The sequence below is a fragment of the Ceratotherium simum genome, chromosome 17 (genome assembly GCF_057802395.1).
Source record: "Ceratotherium simum simum isolate JZ-2026a chromosome 17, ASM5780239v1, whole genome shotgun sequence".
Lineage (NCBI taxonomy): Eukaryota > Metazoa > Chordata > Mammalia > Perissodactyla > Rhinocerotidae > Ceratotherium > Ceratotherium simum.
Window position 1 is genome coordinate 46,088,115 of NC_141916.1, and position 27,250 is coordinate 46,115,364.

General features: G+C 34.2%; 1 protein-coding gene across 4 annotated transcripts in view; it reads right to left on the minus strand.

Annotated features, from left to right (window-relative positions):
* Positions 1 to 27,250, minus strand: part of ATF7IP (activating transcription factor 7 interacting protein) — a 122,670-nt gene that overhangs the window by 11,556 nt on the left and 83,864 nt on the right. For all 4 annotated transcript variants that reach the window (XM_014791339.2, XM_087442713.1, XM_087442715.1 and 1 more), the window contains 5 exons: positions 19,563 to 19,636; positions 18,251 to 18,339; positions 14,764 to 15,402; positions 9,668 to 9,732; positions 2,030 to 2,108 (listed from right to left, as the gene is read on the minus strand). In XM_014791339.2, coding sequence (XP_014646825.1) covers positions 2,030 to 2,108; positions 9,668 to 9,732; positions 14,764 to 15,402; positions 18,251 to 18,339; positions 19,563 to 19,636 — 946 coding nt within the window. The remainder of the gene's footprint in view (positions 1 to 2,029; positions 2,109 to 9,667; positions 9,733 to 14,763; positions 15,403 to 18,250; positions 18,340 to 19,562; positions 19,637 to 27,250) is intronic.

The window sequence follows — 27,250 nt, forward strand, 5'->3', positions numbered from 1 at the left end:
TTTTGCTTTATTTGTGAATTTTACTTCTGTCACTCAGTCACATTTACCGCTAAGAGAATAATTTCTATTTTAATTATGTGTACTTCTGCCAATTTGAAAACCAAGTCAGGACCTTAAATAATTCATTGTTGGTTCTATCACATATTCTAATTCACATTTACAGAAATACAGCTTTACATTTTGTTTGTTTTTCATGAAAGAATCCTACTTGTGAACTCAATACAATATCATGTCAATCAGAATAATTTCATTTCCTACATTTATATATATCTATGTATATATAGCAAGGACATTCCCCTAGACAAATACCTATAAAATGGTGAGTTTTACCAGTGATCTTGAATTCCAATTAATCTGCTGTTGTTTAGGTTCTTTTGTTTGATAACACAGATGGTTGCTTATCTACACTATGCAGTCTTTAAAATAAAATACACACAGAGTGTCTAATCTCAAGAAAGGTCTCCAACAGCCTATGAAATAAATGTTTGCATCTCAGAAAAAGCCCTTAAAACTAGGTAACCACTATACAGCATAATATAAAGAGTGTAAGGCAAAAGACCTTCTAACCAAAATGATCCCCATTGACTTCTGTCCTATGGAATTCCTCACTAAAATGTAAAGAAAAGTTAAGGCTTTAGCAACTGTTACTTTGATTGGGTGCTGATGGAGAACAATGCACTTTAGAATGGGAGAATTTACGATACATTCAAGGTGGGACAATGGAAAGAGACCCCACGAGGCAAGGACACTAGAAAGGAAAAGGGCAAGAGCTCTGCTAACAAACTTTGGTTACTTTACTTTTTTATTCAGAATCAGCCCTACCTGTCTCCTCTCAAAAATAAACTGTATTTATTTCTGTCCTCTAGAGATTCATTATAATTAGACTTGTTTGTAAAAAAAATAATAAAAGCAATACAGATAATTTGAAACTTTTTAAGAATAATCATACTAATATGAACTCAACGCTGACAAATGATGGCATAAATCTTCTAATTTTACATCAGTTTTATACAAAAAAATTGACTTTATTGTCACAGAATCAATTGTATAGCTACTTAGTTTTATTGTCCTAAAACCAACTGAACTATCTTATATACTAAAATACAATTTTTCAAATCTTTAGGTTTTTAAAAAATTTAATGTCTTTAAGGTAATAATTAACTTATCACCTGATCTGACTAGATTTCCCACAAGCCTTATATAATTATCACAGAGTTTTACAGATAACGTCTGTGAACAATTATTTTGTGCAGTCAAATAAGTCTGAGAAATACTTTGTATCTTGAATCATTCTTGAAGAATTACATTATAAATTAGCATAATAAAGGCTTAGAGAAGTCTGTATTAAGAAAAAAACTCATAATTTTGTTTAATTCAGCATTTCCCAAGCATATTTAATATTGAACTTTTTATTCATAGAACACCTATTAACACTGCAGAAGAATAATTGGGAATATTGGTTAATATTATCCAATATAATTTCTAAATATTGCAACTCAGAATAATATTGAGGATTTTGGGTTTGCATGCTTTTTAACATTACTTTCATTTTTATTTATATAACACTAAATAAAGGAAATTATTATTTCAAATAACCAACATTAAATATATACACACTTAAAACTATCATGTGTGTGCGCACATGCGCACGCGCACACACACACAGAAAGAACATTTAATTTGATCCCCAGATCCCTTACTGACTCCCACTCTCTGAATCTACCCTCAACTCTAAAATGGGCATTACAAGGTTGTTGCAAGGATCAAGTGAAATAGATATAAAAAGAAAGGTAACCCACAAGTTAAATAGTCTCCTAATTGCTCTGTTTTCCTTTATGCCTTGTTCATATTCATTCAAGATTTGATTTCTATTTTTTAACTCTAATCTAAAAAAACTGTCATACTAAAAGGGATACAAATACACCAAGCATGACGCTGTAGAGATCTGTCTTCATTGAATATTATAGTGGATTAAGAGGAAAAAATGGTATCAAAGCATTCTTTAGCACAATTACTTATATTTAAGTACCTTGTGAAGCTCCACTCTCTTCATCATCCATTGTGAGATCAATGACACCTCCTGAATCACTGCCTGTGGCTTTACCACTCTGAAAAACAAAACTTCTGCATTATGCAAAGGAAACTCTGGCAGACATAAAGGAAAATGAAATACTGGGGGGAAATGAAGATAATGAGTAGCCTGGTTCAATCTGGACCCCTAAATGGTTTTACCTAAAGAAAGAGAGTTTGTCAGATAAAAGACCACAGGATACTCATGAGCTAAACATCTGCCATGTAAAAAATAATTTTGAAATATTTTCACAAGAAATTTTAGGAGTTTTTTTTTTTTTTTTTAATATTTATTTATTTTTTTGTGAGGAAGATCAGCCCTGAGCTAACATCCATGCTAATCCTCCTCTTTTTGCTGAGGAAGACCAGCTCTGAGCTAACATCTATTGCCAATCCTCCTCCTTTTTTTTTCCCCCCCAAAGCCCCAGTAGATAGTTGTATGTCATAGTTGTGCATCCTTCTAGTTGCTGTATGTGGGACGTGGCTTCAGGATGGCCAGGGAAGTGGTGCGTCGGTGCACGCCCGGGATCTGAACCCGGGCTGCCAGTAGCGGAGCGCACGCACTTAACCGCTAAGCCACGGGGCGGGCCCCAGGAGTTTTTTTTTTAAACTGTCATAGATATATTAAAGTTAACAGGGGCTTTAAGTGATAAGTGATTAAACAGAAACATTCATTTTCCAACATTTAAAATGTTGACCAATCCTACACTAAACTGTCAATATTAATTCACAAAAAACACTAAAGGCAACTTTAAAGCTAAAACTGGGTTACATAAAATAACCTAAATCTATTTTTTTCCCTAAAGCATGGTATGGTATGATAGGATATGGTGTGCTGTAATATTAACTAATATCCAATTTGACCATGTCAACCCATTGTCCAAAATCATTAGAAATGTAATTAAAAAAATTTTAACCTATATAATAGCAACAAAAAGGGAAAGAAGTACAACACAGACCTAAAGAAACATGATCTTTAAGTCAAAAAGACTGAGTGCATCTTTTACTTCCAGAACTTATTAGCTATGTGAATTTATATTAAAAGGTAATTTCCTCAATTTCCAAAATCTGAATATGGAGTCTGTTACGAGGATTAATCCAAATATGTATACAAAGACCTTAACACCAAGCATGACACATGGTAACTGCTTAATAAATGCTAATCATAATTACTTTATGATATACTGAGATCAACTCCTATGATTAAGATTTTCATCTGCAAAACTCAAATTTTGTGAAATTAAAGAAAATAATTTCTTGATGTTAGAAAATTCAGGCCCAATCTGAAGATATTGATGTAATACTAAATCTTACAATTATAAACCTGTCTATGATAATGACTTCATAGAAAATGACTTGTTAACTAACACAACTAATCCGTAAAATCCAAAGTAAAAGTTCTTAAATCCTTGAAGAATGCAACAGAATCCACTCATTGCAACATATCTATATGGTCCACTTTTCAAAATTCATTAAATTTTAAATTTACCAAAAATTACTAGACAAACATGCAAAGACCAGTAAAGTAGAACTCAACTAAAGACAAAAGATAGTCAACAGAAAACAACTCCAAGCAGAGCCAGATGTTTAATTCAACAAAGACTTCAAAACAGCTGTTAAAAATATGTTCAAAGAATTAAAGGAAAACGTGATATTAATGAATGAGCAAATAAGAAATCTCACAAGTAGAAACTAAAGAAATAAGAACAGAAATTTTAGGGCTGACAGTATGATTACTAAATAAAAATTAGCTAAGTAGATTCAAGAGCAGATTGTAGGTGGCAGAAAAGACTTAGAGAAATTGATGCTAGATCAATAGAAATTTTCCAGAAAGAAAAACAGAAGAAAATATGAAAAGAACCCGAGACCTGTGCAATAAAAAGAAACAGTTCAGCAAAACTCTAAATGAAAGGAAAGAAAGAATGGGGTTGAAAAAGTTATTTTAAGAAATAATGGCCAAAATCTTCCCAAATTTGATGAAAACATTGATTTACAAAGCCAAGAGGTTCAATGAACCTCAAGCAGGATAAACTAAATATACCTACTCCTACACACATCCTACTCAAACTACTGAAAGACAATAATGAAGAGAAAATCTTGAAAACAATGAGAGAAAATTACATGTTACAGAGGAGCAAAGAGTTATTGCTGAGTATTGATCAGAAACTATGGAATCAAGAAAACATTTAAACAATATACTCAAAGGGCTGATAATTTTTTTAAAACCTATAAACTAAGAATTCTATATACAATAAAGCTATCCTTGAAAAAAGAAGGCTAAACAGAAAAAAGTACATTTTTTAGATATACAAAAAATGAGAACTCATCACTAGCAGATCTACACTGTAAGAAAATTCTACAGTTTGAAAGGAAATGCCAACTCAGATTTACAGAAAATAACGGGAACCAAAAAAGTAAATATGAGGATAAATATTAAAGACAATATATCTTTTCTTTTCTTTTTGTGAGGAAGGTCAGCCCTGAGCTAACTTCCAATGCCAATCCTCCTCTTTTTGCCAAGGAAGATTGGCCCTGGGCTAACATCCATGCCCATCTTCCTCTACTTTATATGGGACGCCACCACAGCATGGCTTGACAAGCGGTGTGTCTGTGCGCGCCTGGGATCCGAACCTGCGAACCCTGGGCCGCTGAAGCAGAGTGCACGCACTTAACCGCTATGCCACCAGGCCGGCCCCATAAAGACAATATATCTTTCCTTAATTTCTTTAAAAGACATATGACATTCTAAGGCAAAAGTTAAAAACAAATGTATAGATCTGTAGCATCTACATATGCTATTTCACATATTCAATATATGTGAAAGTAAGACCATAATACATATGGAAACAAGAATGTAATAAGAAAATGAAGAGCAGTAGGGGGTATATATAAATATACAGTGGCAAGCCACTAATTCATTCAATATTAACTCTAAGAATAATGAAATAACTTTACAATTTACATACATATGGTAAACCCTAGAGCAAACCCTAAAAAAAAACATGTAATACCCATACAGCTAGAAAAGCAACAGAAGCATTAAGATAGAAGACTTAAAAAGAAATAAAAAGGTTAACACAAAGTAGGAAAAAAGCACACACACAAAAAAAGATGAAACAAATTTTTAAAATTACAAGACAGCAGACCTAAATACAACCATATTAATAATTATACTAACTGCAAATGGACTGAAATTTCCTATCAAAATGTAGGGATTGTTATTTGGGATAACACAGCAAGAAATAACTATTTTTTCTCCTAGATACTCACTTTAAATACAAGGATACAAACAGACTGAAAAAAAGTAAGCACAAAAAAGCTGCCGTGACGATGTTAATATTGATGAGACACAAAGAAGGAAACTTTAATAATGGTAAAAGGGTCAATTTGTCTATTCTCCCATTAATTTTGTTGTTTTCATTTCATGTTTTGATGTTCTATTATAAAAGTGCACATTTTTCTATAATGTATAATGTATAATAGGACAAAAAGGTCTACAATCAATGATCTAATCTATTGAATTCTATTTTTCTTGATCATAACCTAACTAATATATCTATTATCATATACTACAGGTAGTTTCCTGGCTATATTTTCTTCCTGAGAAATAAAATTGGTAATTATTTCAATAGGTATTAATAGCAATTATAAGATAATCATGATAGCCAGCATTATTCCTATCAGGCTCTGTGATAAATCTTTTATATTCATTAACAAATTTAATCTTTATAATAATCCTATGAGATGAGTACCAGCATTAGCTACATTTTAAAAGTGAGAAGTCTAAGGCGTTAAATAACTTGCCCAAAGGTTACCCACTATTAAGTGACAGGAGCCAGGTTGTCTGACTCTAGAGCTAGGATTATTTCTATGCCACTAGGTGCAGATTCATAAACAGACACATATACATATCTATGTATCTTTACATTTTTTCTGACATTATTTCTGAGAATACTTATCTAATCAGAGACATCACATGTTTATATCTGCATTTACACATATTACTGAAGTTCTCAACTTGAAACCATCCAAAAAAAAAAAGTTGTGTCAAATAGGTTTTAATACAGTCATGCACCACATAATGATGTTTTGGTCAATGACAGACCACATATATGACAGTGGTCCCATGAGATTAGTACCACAAAGCCTAGGTGTATAGTAGGCTATACCATCTAGGTTTGTGTAAGTACACTCTATGACGCTCACACAACGATGAAACCATCCAACAATGGAACCGCCTAACAATGCATTTCTCAGAACATATTCCCATTGTTAAACGATGCATGACTGTACGAAGAACTTATTTTATTAAAAAGTTATCTAATCATGTGTCATTCTCCAATGGCCACTCTCATTAGGTGAACACTAAGAAAATTTCAAGAGAGCAAAGATATTGGCTTTGTAGGTTTTTTCTTTTTGTAGTGAAACAAATAACAAGAACATATTTGAAAGGCTAGAGTAGAGCACTTCAACAATTGCAAAGAAAGTTAACACAGAAGACCTGGTTGTCCACTCCCTGCACATCTCTCCAAGGGAATTTGAAACTATAATAGAGGATTGGTTAGCTACTAGGAATGCAGCCCTTGGAAAGTTTACATTAACGATTTGCAATTTTCTTATGCATAAGTTGAATAATGGACTATGTCATACTGGCTTGTCAGGATTGATGTGCACAAACATTAAGATTGATGATGTACACGTGGCTTCACTGCTGGGGTCCTGAGTTGTGACTGCCATGATTGGTTACGCAGAAAGACGTGGCTATATGACCAGCCCTCTAAAATACCTCTGACCTTGAGACTCAAACAGGCTTCTCTGGGCAGAGATTCTTGGCACATGTCCCTGCAGTTAATAACCAGAGAGAAAGCACATCCTGTGCAATCCTCCAGGGGAGGATTTAGAAGCCTGTGCCTGACCTCTCTGAACGCCACTTGGTACATATCTTTTTCCTGTTGTTTTCGCTCTCTACGTTTTTGCTGTGTAAACCATAACCATGAGTATAACCTGCTATGGGTCTTATAAGTCCTTCTAACAAATCGGCAACCTTGAGGGTGAGCCTGAGTTCCTCAAACAGCAATATAACTACAGATAGAAGCATAAAAAGAATGCCACGCTGTTTTACAATGTATGCTGATAATTTAAATAAATTAATAAGTTTACTTTTCACCATATGAAATATATTAATAATGTACATATGAAATATATGGATAAAATATGTAATAATAATTCATTATATGAAATATGCTAATAAATACTTATTTGGGGGACATCTGAGAAATCTTCATTCAAGGACCACAAAAAAAATAGTTTACATATTTAATTATTTCCTAATTAGGTATGACTGAACAACAATCATTTCCATACAAGCCATCCAAGATTCCTCTTAATCTATGCTAGCCTTAAAGCATTCAGAAGTACAACTAAGTAAGATTTGGCACAGAAAAAAGAAGTTAGCCACGTGTACTTAGAAAGTGACATTCTAAAAAATCACAGTCTACCTATTTCACATTACTTTCTATTTGCTAGTAAGTGACATATTGGGTAGAAAGCTAGTATGTAATTTCTTAATATATCTTCAAAAGACCAATAGCATGACATTAATGAAGATATTCAGCACAATGACATAAATTATATTTGTACCACAAAAGTCAAACTAGCAAAACGTGGATTTATAATTGGCGGCACATGTATATTTCCATAATGGTTTCTCATTATATAATAAAACTTGCATATTATATTTATTATTCACATTCATAACTAGCACTTGTTCAAAGCTGAAACTTTGCTATTTTTGACAAGGCATTACTTTCACAGGTTAGCTGCCTAGTCAAACTGCTTGTATGTTTTTCATAAGATGGTACTGAATTCCTCTTCCTCTAAGCCAAATAAAATATCCATTAAGAGCTTAATATTTGGTTGTACTGTCTTTTTGCTGTCTGATGCAGTTACTTACTGTTTCAGGTGACTTTTGGATTGATTGGTACAAGTTGTTTTATCAAATATGTCAGTTATACAGTACAATGTAAAGTAAAATATTTTAGATTCTAAAACCTATGATGTGTGAAGTAGTACATGATGTTTTAGATTTTCTAGAATATAATAAGCAGTTGGGTATAATTGGATTTTATATTATTTTATTTGATTATTTTTCATGAATTTTAAAAGTAGAGCAACTTTTATATCAATTTTAATTTCACTTAAATGTTTATGATATTACATACACTGCATTTCAGCAACCCAATATAACCTTTTACAAGGATGAAAATGTTCTGTATCTGTCTTTTCCAATATGGTAGTCACTAGCCACATGTGGCTATTGAAATGGGGCTACTATGGCAAAGGAAGTAATACTTAATTGTAATTTGAATAGCTACACATTACTAGTGGCTACCCTATTAGACAGTATTTCTAACTCTATCACCATTTCTATCACTCTTTCACCATTTATAAGATGAGGAAACACCATTATAATGTCCATTTTCCTGTCCTGAAAATGTTACTTAGCTTGTCCAAACAAAAATATCACTGAGAGAAATAAAGATGTTTGTAAATTGTTCGTTTACGTTTACTTTATAAAGTAAAGCTAGAATTCCTATAAATATCACATAAAAATCACTGAATATATTAACATTTTCTATACCACGTCTTTCAGAAAGCAAAGTACTCCATTACTTTTAATTGAAACATAGCTATAATACATAAGACATCCTCAGAAACAATCACAACTTTGAAGTTTAATATCATATATAAAGATTGCTAAAATTTGTAAGAAATAAAATATTTCTAACAGCTTTAATTTGATCTATAAACCATGGTGTATATCTAGCTTTGGTCAAAGGTCCATTTTAAAGGAAAACAGACATAATTAAAGATTATTATGCCTTTGTTTTAAAATTTATGTCATTTATTCATGCCTGGCTTATTCAAGACTTTTTGTTTTTCTAGGAAAAATATATGAGTTTCTTGAAATGATTAAGAGGATGAGAAGAAAATATAATAAAACTATCAACAACCTAATGACTTCGCTATAAATCTATTACATCTAAAGCTATACAGGGAAAGAAGAAGGAAGAACATTGTTAACATAGGAAAAAAGTAGCTACTCCATGCCTGGGTGATTAAGATGTAACATGAACAAGTACCAAGACTGGCAAAGTGTTAATAAGCTATCAGAAAGACCAAGATTTTCTTCCAAAAAGCTATTTCTAATCAGCTTTGAAGAAACTAAAATGGTGTCTCTGTATATGTGTTGGGGGTAGGGGGTAAGCCAGTGAGACCCTCTTAACAAGATGGGCCAGAAGGACGTTACATGTGCAGACTGAATCTTTACACTATATGAAGGCAAATAACTAGACTGTCAATTATATAATCCAAGCACTTAGTTAATCTAATAAACTAATATTATCTCTGAGAGAATTACTAAGCAAAGAAACTCAATTCTTCTCAAATGTTGCAGAGAAGCTCTTTCAAAATCTTTGGACAGTTGTAAAAAATAGACATAGAATAACTTTCATTGTATCAAACAATATTGATGGAAAACCATTCTCTTGTGGATTGTAATTAAAATTTTACTTTGAAACAGAAGTAAAAATCTTACCTGTGATGTGCTATCAGCTGCTTTCTTATTAATAGAAGCATCTATTGTTTTGCTTGTCTGGTTTTCTGAGGAGTCAAAAAAAAAAGTCAGAGTCATTTTTAAAAGCACCTACAAAATGTGAAAGGTTGGCTTGCTTTATATACAATAATTCATATAATTTTCTCCAGTTCTTCTTTTTGCCTGTCAACATGTCACATACGTAAATGGACTCTTTCACAGACCACTGTTATAAAAGCTTTCGAAAGGGCAAATCAAAACAAGGATCAAAAAATTTCACATACCCATTGACCCAGAAACTTTAACTCTATTCTAAGGAATATCTCAGGGAATAATTTAAGATGTACATAACTTAAATGTTCTAACATGAGTGAATGGTTAAATAAAATATAATTCTTCCACACTATATACTTTTAGAGAAAAAAATTTAATGACATAGCAAAAATGTAATAAATTCATTAGAAAAATAGTTACAAACATTTTGTAATTCTGAGTGATTCTGAGAAAATATACAGGCATAATCTCAGTTCAATCACAGATGATTTTTCTTTTTTTAATCATTTTTCAACTAAACTGTACTGAGTTCATGGTACACACACACACATATACAACATACATACATCCATATGAAAGTTACTTCTGGAACAGCACAGAAAATAAACCAAGTATGTTTTTCTGCCTCAGTTTCTAAGAGAAAGTATTAAATTTCATCAGATGTCTTTAGCATCTGCTGAGGTAATTATTTAGCTTTTCCTCTTTGGTAATGTAGTGAATTACATTAACAGGAGTTTTCTAATATTGAAACATCTCATCCTTGCTTTCTGTAGATAAAAACCTTTTTGGTAAAAGTACGGCATTCTCTTCATTTGTAAATCTTCAAAACACATAGAGTAAACCATTTATCTTAAAAAAAAAACAAAAACAAACAGGAGAGGGGCCAGCCCCGTGGCATAGTGGTTAAGTGTGCACGCTCTGCTACTGGCGGCGTGGGTTCGGATCTTGGGCGCGCACCGACGCACCGCTTCTCCGGCCATGCTGAGGTGGCGTCCCACATACAGCAACTAAAAGGATGTGAAACTATGATGTACAACTATCTACTGGGGCTTTGGGGAGAAAAGAGAGGGAAAAAAAGGAGGAGGACTGGCAATAAATGTCAGCTCAGGGCCAATCTTCCTCAGCAAAAAGAGGAGGATTAGCATGGATGTTAGCTCAGGGCTGATCTTCCTCACAAAAAAATAAAAATAAAAAACAGGAGATAGAACAATGTATTTCCACATATACATATATAAACCTGTACATCAAAAAAATCAAGATAAACATCTACCTGTTAAAAAATAGTTTTTCCAGGCTAGGGAAATAGATGAGGCCCTTAAACTTTTCCCTATCTGAATTATCTTAGCTCTTCTTGTAGGAAGAATATATTAAGATATTATTTACTTTTTAAAAAAAAATCTTAAAATTACTTCATTTATAATGAATCAGCATGTTTTGGACTGTGAAGTTCCTAAAATACTACTTAATAAAAAACTAATTCCAGGTTACTGATCCTACATAGTAGGGTATTAAAATACACTGATGACATTACCAAAACATCAGTGATTTACTACCAAAGTTTTTTATATACAATATTAGAATACACTCATTTGGATTTGAAACTCATTTTCATTTTCAAATGAAAATAAAAGGTAACCTCAGATGAAAAGTAGTTGAGGGAGCTTCATTTTTATTTTCTGTTGAAATATCCTCATACATAAAACGCCTCAAGATTCAGGAAAGATTTAGACTGCCTAATAAAATGTCATATATATACATATTCTTATACACACACATATGCACACACAAATATATATATATATATATATATATATATATATATAATTTTTAAATAACTATGAGAGATTTGTTATCCAGTATGATTCTCTCTTTGATCTGTCTCAGGGCTAAGACTTAATTATTCAGAGAACTATAATAATACTCCTTAATCTAGATTTTCACTTAACACCCCCTGCCCCTTTATTACAGACATTTTTCTTGGTTCTTAATGTAACATTTTACAGTTTCACTGCATCCTTTTTGTTCTCTTTTACTATAATATCTACTTTAGATGACGTCTGAAAGTAAAAAGTTATATATCAATCTATCAGTCAATAAAACTGGTCAGGGTATGAAATCAGAAATCGTACCTCAAAATCTTTCTACCATTTGGGAAACATCTCTATCTCATTATTCTTAAAAGACATTGTCACTTTTAACCTACACTGCATTTTTACCAGAGTCATAAAAGGGTTTTTTACAGGAGTGCCAATTAATAATGTCCCTTAGTAGGTGCTGGATAATTGTTGTATGAAAAAGAATGGAATGTAAAATTTGTACATCATTTTTACAACACTACCTTCTCATCTAAATCACTACAAGAGCCTCCTACCTGGTCTCCCTAACTCCATTTTTATCCCCTCCAAACCATTCCCCTCACTACAGCCAGTGTTCATGAATGTCACACTCCTCTCTGCAAAAATCCTTTAACCTGATTTCCCACCATCTTTCCATTCATTATCTCTTATCTTTCCAGATCTCCCATATCCTCTCACAGAAACCTACATATATTAATATTCATTATATTTATAATTAATTACTTATTTAACTGCCAAGTTCCCTAATTCATTGTGAACTTGGTGAGAATAGCAACTATTTTGTACATTTCTGTGTCTGCAGGATTTTAGAACAATACAGGCACATTCAATATTTCATGAATGAATGGAATTAGCTATAATTTAAGCCCTAAACTTCCAAGTGGTCTCTGGGATGATTTTTACTTTACAACAGACATAAAAGACTGACTTACTAAGTGGGGATATATGATCTATAATAAAATATATACAAATGCATGAGGTCTAGACAGCATATGTTCTCATTAAGTCAATAATACCTACATAAGTATAGGACTTAAAAAACTGTAATTATATAACTAAGTAATTTATCACATTAGGGATGTATTAAAAGTTTGGCTTCAACCTTTATATTCAGCTAAAATTTGCTATCTGGCTTCAGCTTAGGTTTTGGGAAGCCTAAATAACTAAATGCCTACTTTAATGTCATTTATGGCACCCCTGAAATTATACAGGATCAAAGAACATATTATCTCATAGGATCTCATTCTAATTAACATTATGAACAACACACAAACAAAGCCTGTCATTCACATTTATGGTTAATACCTAATAATTTACTTTCAAATGTAGGTAAGCATTCTAAATAGAACTTGAAGATCTCCTTAATGTAATTTATATATTAAAGTACATATAAATGTGTTACATAAATATGCTAAAATATAAAATTTTAAGTGTATGTATAAATGTAAATTATTACAGAAGTAGAATAATGTACTAATTAATAATGATTGTGAAAACTTAATTTACATACAAAAATAATTAAGAATAATCAAGTAATAAATAAATACAAAACAGACTGACACTTATTATGACTAGCGCATTAGCTAGATAACTTTGGGAAAAATATACCCTGTATGTCAACAAAGTTCATAAAAATTTTGAAAACAGAACAATGAAATTACATTATAATTTGATATTTGTAGAAGTATTTAAGGTACTAGCATTCATAACATTAAACAAAATCTTTTATTTCTTTCTTTTCAGGCCATGGTCTTTCAAGAAAAGTTCTATATTTAAGAATATATCTTATCTTGTGACTGTGAATTAAAAACAATGTCAACTTAGGCTCGATATTTCAGAAAGAGGAAAAGCTCCAAAATCACATAAAACAATGTCCACGATAAATCTTCTACCTGACATATTAAAAAATACTAAGGATTAGAAAAAAAAGAAATTAGAGAAAAATGAAGTAATCACTCAAAATCTTGCTCGATCACTAACCTCAATTAAAAATAAGCATCTTTTAGTGTTGTAAACATGAATTAGAGTGTCTGAGGAATAATGTGATAGTAGATAATGCTAAAAAATACTGCTATTGTATTGTGCAAACATTTAAATTTTAAATACTAATATTAATAGTAATTGCATTTTTATATAAAATTTCAGATTTACTCTTATATCCCAGATGTTAATTGTATGAGGGTGAGACTCAGCTTCAGTCCAATATTAATACTGATCTGCCACTCATTTACTCTCTCAACAATTCTGTGAAATATCATCACCACTTTATATAAGAAAATACACTCACAGGGCAAGTACACTACTAATGGCTGCATGAGAAATTAAAAAAAAAAAACAAGGCTTGTATATCTCACGTATGAAAGTAACTTTGTACTTTAGAATCTGTTTCTTATATTTCATGGTCACTTACTATATCAATAAAACAGATACTGCAGCAATTTCACTATACACTTGATGTCTACCCTTTCTTGCCTGTCTTTTCAAAAGTTATGGCGATAAATGTGAAGTCAGAAATGAAGAATAGCACGTTCAAGAATGCATGCAAAATGTACACTTTCTAAGAACCAGGAAGATACAGAGTTTTACAGATTTTAAACACAAGTACAATCAAGTTCCCCTTTTTGGAATAATTCGAAGTATATAGATACATACAAACAGAAGGGAAAATATACAAATGAGAAAACAAGAAGTAATCAAACACTTTGTAGTAAATTAAAGAGGGACTAAAACTGTTCAAATATGGAAAATGTGAGTGATGAACGTACAAAGGATTTTTCCAAATGGTTAGGGAAGATATCGGTTTTTATTTTCCACTTATAAACATATGTTATGTCAACTAGATACTTTAAAATAAATTTGCTCTATTCAGATATTCCTGACAAATGTATTATAAAAGTAACTCATAATGCTTGCTACAAAGCCTAAATGAAAAATTCACCCAGATTAGGAAAATTACTAAAAGATAAATTATAAATGCCAACTTCTCACTCAAATAAACTCTTTCAAATCCCATTTTAATAACATCATTTCTTAGGCAACCAAAAACTTACTAAAAATAATCTCCAGGATATTCTATTTAGTTCTTTCAGTAACGCTAGCCACTTCCACACACATACACACAAAAGTTCAATTATCTATAGGCCATTAACATGTTTGCATTTTCATTATTAAACCTACATAGTGACTTACCAATTCTTGGGGTAGTAGGGCTGCTCTGTTCTGCCGAAGATGAAGTATTAAAAGCAGAAATTGGAATTTTCATCTGTATAGGACCTCGATTATTTGATGGACTATAGAGTCCCGATGGGCCTACTGTGGGTAAAGAAGTCCTTGTGGCTTGTACAATAGAGTGTGCTGTTGGAACAGCCTGTACAGCAAGTGTTGTTCCTAACGGTGCAGCACTGGCAGGAGAGTTCCTTTGAATACTAGGACTGGGCACAGAAGGAACGTTGTTTGGTTTAGTAGGGTTTGGCAAAGATGGCAAGGAGACTGGATTTTTGGTAAGACCACTCACTGTAGGTGGGCTTTGTACAGAAATGAATTCAACGTTGCCAGATGGTTGATTGGTCACTAAAGTCCCTGGATGGCTCTGTAGGAGCTGAGGCTGGGAGGATACCGCAACAGGTACATGCAAAATCACTGGTAAAGGCTGTAAAGAAATTGTAGGTTGGGGATTTCCACTAGGCACCTGAGTAGTAGCAACTACTGTAGCTGTGTTGGGTGCAGGAAGAACTGACGTTGCTGTCAGAGAACTGGAAGTCACTGGAGTCTGCAGTTTAGGTTGACTACTGACAACTGCTGGAGGAGTGACAAGATTGGTTGAAGATACTATAGAAAGAAAGAAGAAGTCTCAGTTTAAACGTCTATGTTCACTTATCAGCAGGATAATATAACACGATACAAATTTAATGCATTACAGTAGATACAGTACCATCTTTCATAATGAAATTTCTTCCAGATTTAAATTCTGGAAATTCTTAGAATTAAATCTATAGAAACATTTTTATATCTATTTTTGGTACATTATGAAAATATCACATTTTATGATTAATATGGAGAACTGCTATCTCAGTATCAAAACAGTCTCTGAAAATTACTATAATCACTTCAGAGTAACTAACTGGAAAAACAATTAAAAAACACTGAAAACTTGGTAAAACTTTATAGATATTTTTGAAACTACACTAAAAACTTGATAAATCCTTTAGGATACTGGCAATAGATAAACTCAAATAGAAAATCTAGTAGTCATCACTATTAGTGAATAACACGTATGCTGTGTCATGGTATTTTATCATTTGGACCATGTGAAACCTGAATCTGGATCAAGTCTTATTGAATTGCCTGGGACAGGAACCAGTGAGGAGAGGCTGGCTCTTCTGACATGCTACTGACATTATAAAATGTGGAAAATAGCAGAATGAAGATGGGAGACAAATTAAGAAATAAGGAAGCAGACCAAAGATCAGAGAAAATAAAACTGCTGGTCACTGGAGTTTTACAGTAATTTTGGGACAACGATTTGTTTCTATTCTCATTTGAACAGGTTTGAAATCGATGACCAAGTTTCTTTCTCACTGATTTGTAGTCTTTCCAAAAATCAAAGGCACGCTAGAGCAGCAATTCTCAAAGTGTGGTCTAGGGAGATATGGGGAGGTTACTGAGATCCTTTCAGGGAGTCTGCAATGTCAGAACTATTTTATTAACAAAAATAAGAGATTATTTGACTTTTTGACCATGTAGATATTTGTAGGGATAGAGAAAAAGCAATGGTGAGTAAAACATCTGACGCTTCAGTACAAAAATCAAGGCAGTGGTACCAAACTATCACTGCCCTCTTTACCACCACATGTTCATAGTGAAAAACAAACAAAATCAGTTTCACGTAAGCATGTTCATGATGAAGTAGTAAAAACTATTAATTCACTAAATCTCAACCCTTGAGTATAGGTCTTCTTAATATTCTATGTGAAGACAAAGGAAGCACACTTTCACAGAGCATTACTGCTGCAAGCCAAAGTAGAATGGCTGGCTCAAGAAAAAGGCCTTGTACAATTGTTTAAGTTGTAAGCTGAGCTAAGAGCCTTTTTTTTTTAAAGATTTTATTTATTTATTCTTTTTCCCCCCAAAGCCCCAGTAGATAGCTGTATGTCATAGCTGCACATCCTTCTAGTTGCTGTATGTGGGACGTGGCCTCAGCATGGCCAGAGAAGCAGTGCCACGGTGCGCGCCCGGGATCCAAACCCGGGCCGCCAGCAGCAGAGCGCGCGCGCACTTAACCACTAAGCCACGGGGCCGGCCCAAAGAGCCTTTTTTATACAAGACCATTTTTACTTGAAAGAATGACTTAACAGACACACTGTGGTTGGGGGTTCACACTTGGGTATTTAGCGAATCTTTTCTTAAAAACAAACCAAATAAAGCAGTCACTTCAAAAAAAAAAAACAACCAACAGTACTTACTGACAATGAAAAAATTCAAGTTTTAAAAACAAAAATTAGAACTTTGGAAAAAACTTACATCTGCCACTGAGAGCATGACAGTTTCCCAAATCTTTAAAGACTTTTCTGAGAAGAATCGATAGTCAAACAAATGAATGTGATTCTTTAGAAAAATTGATGAGATGTGTCAACATTTGGAAGATTTAGATAAGTCAGTGAATATTTTCCAAATGATCTATGAATGATATTAGTAAAAGATACATCCAAGTACAAGACAGATGAATGTATTTAATTAAAAAATTAGAAAAGTTCATTGGTATGGTTCTCAAATTCCACTTTGCAACAAACCTTTAATAAACTGCAAGTTGATTGTGTTGAAGAAAAATATCCACAATTCTCTAACAGTGCTAACCCTTTTCCAGCTACATATTTGTATGAGGCTGAGTTTTCTTCATATACTTCAAATTGCATATACCAAAACAACAAATTGCAAGAGACTGCAATGTAAGATATTTATGTAAGACAATAACACTCTTTTCATTAATTTTTATTAAGCTTGGAAAAGAGTTGTTTTTCATTAAAACATGTTATTTGTATTATATGAGTTTTTTAAATATTATTCTTAAATGAATAAATAAATATTTAAAAACGTTGTTTTAACTTGTACTACTTTAATTTTTACTAGTATCAATTAATATAACCCACGTAAACAAAAGCTTTTGAGGGTTCTTAATCATTTTTAAGTTTATATAGGGATATTGAGATCAGAAAGTTTAGGAACCACAATAGTAGAGATTTGAATTTCTATACTTTTTTTTTGTGAGGAAGATCCACCCTGAGCTATCATCTGCCAATCCTCTTTTTTTTTGCTGAGGAAGACTGGCCTTGGGCTAACATCCATGCCCATCTTCCTCTACTTTATATGGGACGCTGTCACAGCATGGCTTGACAAGTGGTGCGTCGGTGCGCGCCTGGGATCCGAACCAGTGACCCCAGGCCGCCGCAGCGGAGCAAGTGTACTTAACCACTTGTGCCACCAGGCCGGCCCCCAAGAATTTCTATACTTTTATGCATATCTGTAATCCTGAGTTTTTAATAAAAGTTTGTACTTAGCGCTCAATTTTAGACCAATATGCTCAGTTTCTTAGTCAATTTCAACCTCAAAAGAATGTAAGAAAAGAGAACCAAAGCCTTCAATTCCTAAGAAAATGTATTTCAGTGTTAAAGAGTATTACCTGTATTCACAGGGGTTTGAAAGGATGGCGGTGCACTCTCGCTTACATTTCTTTTGGACTCCAGCATCTGTCTCACTGTGGTTACATTTCTATAAAATTTATACAGACAAATAGTCAACGGATATGCCATTCTAGGGGACATCAATTTATGTATAAAGAAAGCAGTGGTTCATAGGAATAAGACAGGTTAGACTTGGGAATTATAGTGCTAAACTTCAGTGAATGTACTGAGGCAAAGCTGGCACACAGACTGAATTAGGGAAGAGTTTTCTTCTTATATTCTAATGTCTTCAATACTTTTACCTGCAAACCAAATGTAGGTCCTACTATCTGCAGACATTAGTTTTTATCACCCCTGACCAAAGCATTTGTCAATTACTTGTGAGTATACTATCTAGTACAAGTGGTTAAAGAAATCTGCAATGACCAAAGAAAGCCTTATAATAATTAGCAAAACCAATATCCACAGATGAAGAATTATAACAAAGCAAAAACAAGGAAATATACTTAGTCTAGTATATCAAACATATATCTCTACATAAATACATAGGACTACGTTCCAAGATTTTTATGCAAAATAAAGAAAGTCAAAACCTTGTTCTGTTATTTAAAAACTTGACATACTTGTTATTTAAAGCCCTTGTGCACTGTTGGTGGAGAGTGTAAATTGGTGCAACCACTATGGAAAACAGTATGGAGATTCCTCAAAAAATTAAAGATAAAATCATGATATGATTAGCAATTCCACTTCTGGGTGTTTATCCAAAGAAAAAAAAATACTAATTTGAAAAGACATATGCAATCCCATGTTTACTGGAGCATTGTTTACAATAGTAAAGGTATGAAAGTAACCTAATTGTCCATCGATGGATGAGTGGATAAAGAAACTGTGGTGTGTGTGTGTGTGTATATATATATAAAAATATAAAGGAACATTTATTATTCAGCCATAAAAAAGAATAAAATCTTGCCACTGGCAACAACATAGATGGACCTCAAGGGCATTATGCCAAGTTAAATTAGTCAGACAGAGAAAGACAAATACCATATGATCTCTCTTAAACGAGGAATCTAAAAATAAATAAATAGGCCAAGCTCATAGATACAGAGATCAGACTGGTAGTTGCCAGAGGTGGGAGGTGGGAGATGGGAGAAATGAGTGAACTGTTTTTGCTTTTTATTTTTAAGTTTAAGTAAATTGAATTTAGAAAAACAAAAAAACAAAACAGAGATGGCAGAAAAAGAGGGGAAGATCAAAAAGAAATAAAGAAAAAAAAAAAAAAACGACACACAGACTGTTCACAATTCTCACCTGTAGGGCACACTGTTATTGCTGTTGACATCAACTACAGACTTTCCTGGTGATACAGGTGGGTTTGGTGGATTCTGGGGGAGAAAAATACAAGGTAAAATAAAACCTAATATACATGAATCTTTGAAGATAAAACTTTTAATCCTCTGTCAATAAACAATCTGTTACTTCTATAATATTATGCAAAATATTACTACTTGAGACAAGAATTTGAATCTTGGCATTGCCACTTGTGAGTTACGCTTTAAGCAAATCACTTATTCTACTGAAACAACTGCTTACCATACAAAAGATGAATATAATAATTCTTATACCTTTTTGAGATGAGTAAAATAAAGAATGTGAAAATGCCTTACATGTTTTAAGGGTTCAATAAACATTAACAATATGAATCTAAAGAATAACTAGACAAACTCAGTCAATAAATATCTAGTGAATGCCTACTATATATCAGGCATAGCAGGCACCAGATTACCATGAGAAACTCAACAAACAGGGAACATATTTCTTCTTCCCGAGAAGTAGTTGATTACTGATAAAGTGGTGTCTTAGGTCTCAAACCAAAATCCTCAAAATTATTTTAATGATTTTTGTTTAAAAACTAACTACTTGCCACTACGTGACTTTTAATTTCATAAAAAGATGTCTCAATTCTAAACTTAAACATCAACTAACTTCAGCCTTTTCCCCCCAAAAAACAGGGAATATAGAAATGGAATTATAATATCTACATGTTAATTACCATAACTTAGGCCTTTCATTAATGACACCATCTCAATTCATTTCACTAATTGAGAAAAATAAATAACTCCACTCCAGATTTAATTAAGTGTAATAATACTACATGTTAAACCAAAGGTGATAAGTTGCTTAGGATCACATCAAGCAGATGCCACTAATCACTCTTCTCTTCTCAACAACAAATACATCTTGCTTATTTTTACGGGACAAAAGGACAATTTTAACCAACAAGTATAGCATTGTATTAGTTATGTGTGTAGAGGAGAAAAAAGATAGAATTAAGAAAAACTGTTCTGAAGCTGCTTAAAATCTGACTGTGGACACAAAGACATTTGAAACAAATAGAAAAACAAATTAAAATAACAGTGTAGTGTCAATAGGAAAAGTTTAAAAAAACGTTTTTGGGGAAAAGAATGCATCTTCAAATAGGTTTTGAGTAATTAGTACATTCAAAATAGTTAAGATTAAGGTAAAGAATCTTTCAGGGAGAAAAACAAAAAGAGGAGTAAAAGCATAATAAATAAATAAATACAACTGGCTTAGAACCTGGAGTTGAGTCATAAGGTAGAGGACCTTAAACACTACAGTATGTTGTAACATCAGCAAGATAGCAGAATAGGAAGCCCCACATCCCCTCCTTCATGGAGACAATGACTTAACAATACACAGAGCAAATTTCCTTTGTAAGAATTCCAGAAACCAACTAAGAGGTTATAGCACTCCAAGTGAGAACAAAGCCAAGAAGCAGTGCACTGTAGTGAGCAAGAAAGTCTGTTGCACTTACCTGCCAAACCCCATCCCCTTCCCAGAACAGTACACCACAATCAAGAGAAAATTCCCCACTTGTGGCTTCTCCTTCAGGAAGGAAAGAGAAGAGTGGGACTTGTGTGCAACATTCTGGCTTTCCGGGGGACTACCCAAGGCACTGGTTTCTGTCTCATCTGACTTGGAAGAAGCAGCACATGTTGAATGTCTTTGGGCTTGATGAGAATGAAGGTGAGCCTATCGGCTTGGTACAGCACCAGAAAAATTACAGCAACATAGACAGACAGCAGGGAGACCCCCAAAACCACAGCTTGCAAAATCAAGACTGTAATATGACAGACAGATACCATGGGGGAGCTCCTGAGTAGAAACAGACAAACCTCTTCAGATGGGAGATTACATGCACAAGCTCACAGAAGATGCATCCCTAAAAAAGGTTTGAAAGGTCTCCAGAGTATCTACCTGGGCTGACTAAGGAAGGTCTTCCTCTGTACAAAGATAATCAGAAGAGACAGGGAGAGGTGGCTATTTTTTCAAATGCCCAAATTTCAACAAAAGAGAACTAGACTTACAAAAAAACAGAAATGGAACCCAATAAAGAAATAAAGCTCCAGAAATGGAACCTAAAGAAACAAAGATCTATGAATTTCCCAACAAAGAATTCAAAATAACCAACATTATGATGCTCAATGAGATAAAAGAGAACGCAGAAAACTAAATGAAATTAGGAAAATGATGTATGAAGAAAATGAGAATATTAACAAGAGAAACTTTAAAATAGAACCAACAAAATTCTGGAGCTGAAGAATACAATAACTGAATTGAAAAATTCACTAAAGGGGATCAACATCATACTGTATCAAGCATAATAAAGAATCAGTGAAACTGAAGACAAGTCATTTGAAATTATCGAGTTACGGGGGAAAAAAAAAGAATGAAAATAAGTGAAGAGAGCCTAATGGATTTATCAGACACCACTGAGTGGACCAATACATGAATATGGGAGTCCCAGAATGAGAGGAGAAAACGGGCTGAAAGTCTACTTAAATAATAGCCAAAAACTTCCCAAATTTGAGGAAGAAAATTGACATATAAATTTAAGAAGCCCAAAAACCTCCAATTGGGATAACTCAAAGCAAGCTAGAATGAGAAACATACTCAAGCTATCAAAAGTCACAGGCAAAGAATTTTGAAAGTATCAAGAGAAAAGTGACCCATCACATTCAAAGTAGCTCCCCTAAGATTATCAGTAATTTTCTTAACAGAAATCTAGCAGGCAACAAGGGAGTGGGATGAGATATTCAAAATGTGGGGAGGTAGGGAGGGAACCAGCAAAACTTTCATTCAAAAAGGAAGGCAAAATTAAGATGTTCATAGATAAATAAAAAGCTGAGGGAGTTCATCACCATTAGATCCACCATAGATGAAATGCTAAAAGAGTCCTTCAATTGGAAATGAGATAACAAATTGAAAGCATACAAAAATATGAAATTCTCTGGTAAAGATAAATACTCAAATACAGAATCCTGCATTACTATAAAGTTGGTGCATAAATGCTGTTTAATTCTGGTATAGAACTTAAGCATTGAAAATAACTGTAAATCTACGTTAAAGAATACATAATATAAAAAGACATGATGTATGATATGAATAATATAAAGTAGGGGGAAGATGTAAAGAGTAGAGTTCTTATATGTGATTAAAGTTAAGTTGTTAGCAGTTTAAAACAGTTGTAACTTTTGGATAGTTTATGTAATCCCCACAGTAACCCCAGAGAAAATACCTAGGGAAGATGTATAAAAAAGAAATGAGAAAAGAATTAAAGATTTTCACTACAAAAAACAAAACAAAACAACACACAGAATATAAACAAAAAAGGAAAAGAGACAAAACAGGTCCAAGACAAATAGAAAATAATTAACAAAATGTCAATAATACATCCCTCCCTACAGTAAATGCTTAAAATCCAAATGGATTAAGTTCTCCATGGAAAGACATACACCAGCTTAATGGATAAAAAAATAGGATACTGTTATATGCTGTAAACAATAAACACACTTAAGATCTAAAGACACACAACCTGAAAGTAAAAGGATAGAAAAAGATATTCCATTCAAACAGTAACCAAAAGATAGCAGGGGGTGACCATACATACACAAGACAAAAGAGATCAGAAATAAAAAACTGTCACAAGAGACAAAGAAGGATATTGTATAATATAATAAAGGAGTCAACTGACCAGATATAACACTTATAAATATATATATAAATATATGTGCACATAACATCAAGGCCCCCAAATACAGAACGAAAAATTGATGAACTGAAAATAGACAGAAACTCAACAATAGTAGCACTCTTCAAAACATCATTCTATCTAATGGATAGATAACCCAGACAGAAAATCAACAAGGGAACAGCAGAACAGAACAACACTATAGACTAAATGGACCAAACAGACATGTGCAGAATTTATCACCCAAAAGCAGAAGAATAAACATTTTTCTGAAATGCACAGGGAAGATTCTCCAGGATAGATCATACATTAGATCACAAAAGAAGCCTTAACAAATTTAAAAAGATGAAAATCACACTAAATATATTTTCTGACCACAGTGGAAAAAAACTAGAAATCAATAACAGAAAAATGGAAAAGTCATAAATACATAGAAATTTAAAAACACACTTAAAGGGGACATGACACCAGTATCATGGCAGAGCGAGTTGTTCCCTTACTCTCTCCCCACTAAGTTAAAACTAAATGGACATTCACTGACCAAAAGAGGAATCCCTACAAAGCACAATAGGACATCTGAGAGATCCATGCAGCCATACATCTGAAGGTGGGGGAACTGTATCCCCAGAAAGCAGTGGAAAGAGGTGAGCAGATCCCTCCCCATCCTGGGCAGCAGTGATCTAGATCAGTGGTCCTCACACAGCACCCAGTGTACAACTGTAAGAGGAGGCAGGGGGGCAGGCAGGCCTGTGTGCAAACGGTTTTGCTTTACAGAGTTGCAGCCCAGCCATGGGAGCACCCATGGTGCCACAGCAGCCCTGTCCAAAGGAACGCTTTCCACTGAGCAGTGCAGATCAACTGCTGCAAAGGAGTACCCAGCAAGCGCAGCAGCTCAAGCAAACCACCCATGAGTGCAGAGCCAGCTCGCACAGGAGAAAGAAAAGACCCCTGCCCTCCTGCCTAGTGCAGCAGCTCGGCTAGTCCCCTGCCAAGGCAGCGGTCCCACACCAGAGTGCATGCACGTGCATGTGTGACCCGCCAAGCAGCTGCAGCCAGCAGGCAAATGGAGATGACATCTACTGGCACAACTTCCAGCAGACGCCGCAGATTCAGAAAACACAGCTCCAGCCCACCCCCAGAGGTGTCAGGTGGAATCTGTGACCTGATACTACTACAAATGCGCCAGCAAAGGACCATTGCATCAAACACCATGAAATATTACAGTAATACTTCAGAGCAAAAGGAAAATGACAAGTCTCCAAAAACCAATCCTGAAGTGACAGAAATTTACAATCGAAATGACAGAGAATTCAAAATAGTTGTCATAAATAAACTCAACGAGTTACAACAAATTTCAGAAAGAGACTTCAATGAGCGCAGGAATAAAATTAGTGAGCAGAAGGAATACTCCAGCAAAGAAATTAAAACTCTAAAAAAAAAAAACAGACAGAGATTCTGGAGATAAAGAACACAATTAATGAGATAAAAATAATCTAGAATCCTTAAAAAATAGAGCTGACATTATGGAGGACAGAATTAGTGATTTAGAGGATAGAAATATAAAAATGCTTCACATGGAGGAGACAGAACTAAGGTTTTAAAAAAATGAACAAATTCTTCAAGTAATATCCAACTCAATTAGGAAATGCAACATAACAATTATAGGTATTCCAGAATGAAAAGAAAGGGAGAAAGAAGCAGAGAGCTTGTTCAAAGAAATGATAGGTGAGAACTTCCTAAACCTGGGGCAGAAACTGGATGTACAAGTACATGAGGCCAATAGAACTCCTAATTACATCAATGCAAAAAGACCTCACAGGCATATAATAGTAAAATTGGCAAAAGTCAATGACAAAAAATATAAAGTGCAGCAAGGCAAAAGAAAATAATCTACAAAGGAACCCCAATCAGATATTCAGAGGATTTCTCAGCAGAAACCTTAGAGGCTAGGAGAGAATGGAATGATATATTCAAAATACTGAAAGACAAAAACTTTCAGCCAAGAATACTCTATCCAATGAAGCTATCCTTCAGATATGATGGAAAAATAAAAACTTTCCCCGATAAACAAAAGCTGAGGGAGTTCATCACGACTAGACTTCCCTTACAAGAAATGATGAAGGAAGGACTCATACCTGAAGCAAAAAGGCAAAGGTTTAACAAAGCTTCAAGCAAGGACATAAACAGACAAACAAATCAGAAAATTGCACCTCTCTATCATAACAGGTTAGCAAACACTTTATAACATTAAAGATAAAGGGAAAGAAAATATCAAAAATAACTACAAACATTTCAATTTAGTCATAACCTCAAAATACAAAACAGAATAATTTGTGACAACAATAACTCAGAAGGGGAAGAGAAAAGGGATGGAACTTGCTCAGGCTAATGGTGATAAGAGGCTATCAGAAAATGCATTATCTCACTGACGAGACGTCTTATACAAATCTCATGGTAATCACTAAACAAAAAACCAGAGCAGGGCCACAATTCATAAATAATGAGAAAACCATCACAGAAAACCACCCAACTGAAATGGCAGTCAAAAATACGAGGGAAGAGAAACAATGGAAATATCAGATAAGGGGAAAACAAGAAATAAAAGGGCAGTATTAAGCCCTAGTATTTGAATAATGACTCTAAATGTTAATGGATTGAATTCTCCAATCAAAAGACACAGAGTAGCTGGCTGGATTAAAAAACAAGACCCAATAGGACAACGTCAGCATCATGGCAGAGTGAGCACTTCACTTAGATTCTCCCCCATAACATACAACGAAAACAACATTCATATACCAACAGAGGACATTCACATGTCTGAGAGACCCATAGAGCAGTACCTCTGAAGGTGGACGTACTAAACCCCCCCATGAGAGGAAGTGGAAGGAGGTAAGGGCATCTCCTCTCCCTACCCAAGTGGCAGTGACCAGAGTGCGGGACCACATGGGGCTCTGAGAGGAGAGCGGGACGGGGCAGCCCTCCGAGGCAAAACCTTCACTCTCCAAGTTCCCTCACAGCACATGGAAAAGCCCCACACAGAGGTGGCTAAGCTATTGCAGGAGTGTCTTCATCAAGCCAGCAACCCAGGAGAGCAGATAGAGAGGGCAGACCAAGAACGTCCCAAGGATCATGCACAAAAGAAAGCATCCCTCCTCCACGCCCAGTGCTCCAGCTCACCTGGTGACCCAGAGCACCTGCGCACATGATACAAAAGCGGATGTGAGCATGTGAGCTGGGGATTGCGGTGGGCTCAAAATACACAGCTCTTGACCCCCACCCAGTGGTGGCAGGTGGAAGCTGTGAACAGATACCATCATTATATGGATGCACAAATCCACGCCATCAAACAGTATGAAGAAGTATGTTAATACTCCAGACGAGAAGGAAAATGACAAGCACCCAGAAATCAATCCTGAAGGAATAAAAATTTATAATGTAAATGACAGAGAAGTCAAAATAGCTACCATAAAAAAACTCAGTGAGTTACAAGAAAATACAGATAGACAGTTCAGTGAAATCAGGAACAAAATTAATGAAAGGAAGGAATGCTTCACTAAAAAGGTTGAAATTATAAAGAAAAACCAATCAGAAACACTGCAGATGAAAAACACAATGGATGAGATAAAGAAAAATCTGGACTCCCAGAATAACAGAGCTGATATTATGGAGAAGAGAATCAGCAGTCTGGGGGAGAGAAATATAGAAATGTTTCAGCTGGAGGGGGAGAAAGAAGACTAAAAAGAAACGAAGAAATTCTCCAAGAAATATCCGACTCAATTAACAAATGCAACATAATGATTATAGGTATTCCAGAGGGAGAAGAGGAGAATGGAGCAGAAAGCTTGTTCAAAGAAATAACAACTGAGAACTTCCCAAACCTGGGAAAGGAACTGGAAATAAAAGTGAAAGAAGCTAACAGAACTCTGAATTATATCAATGTAAAAAG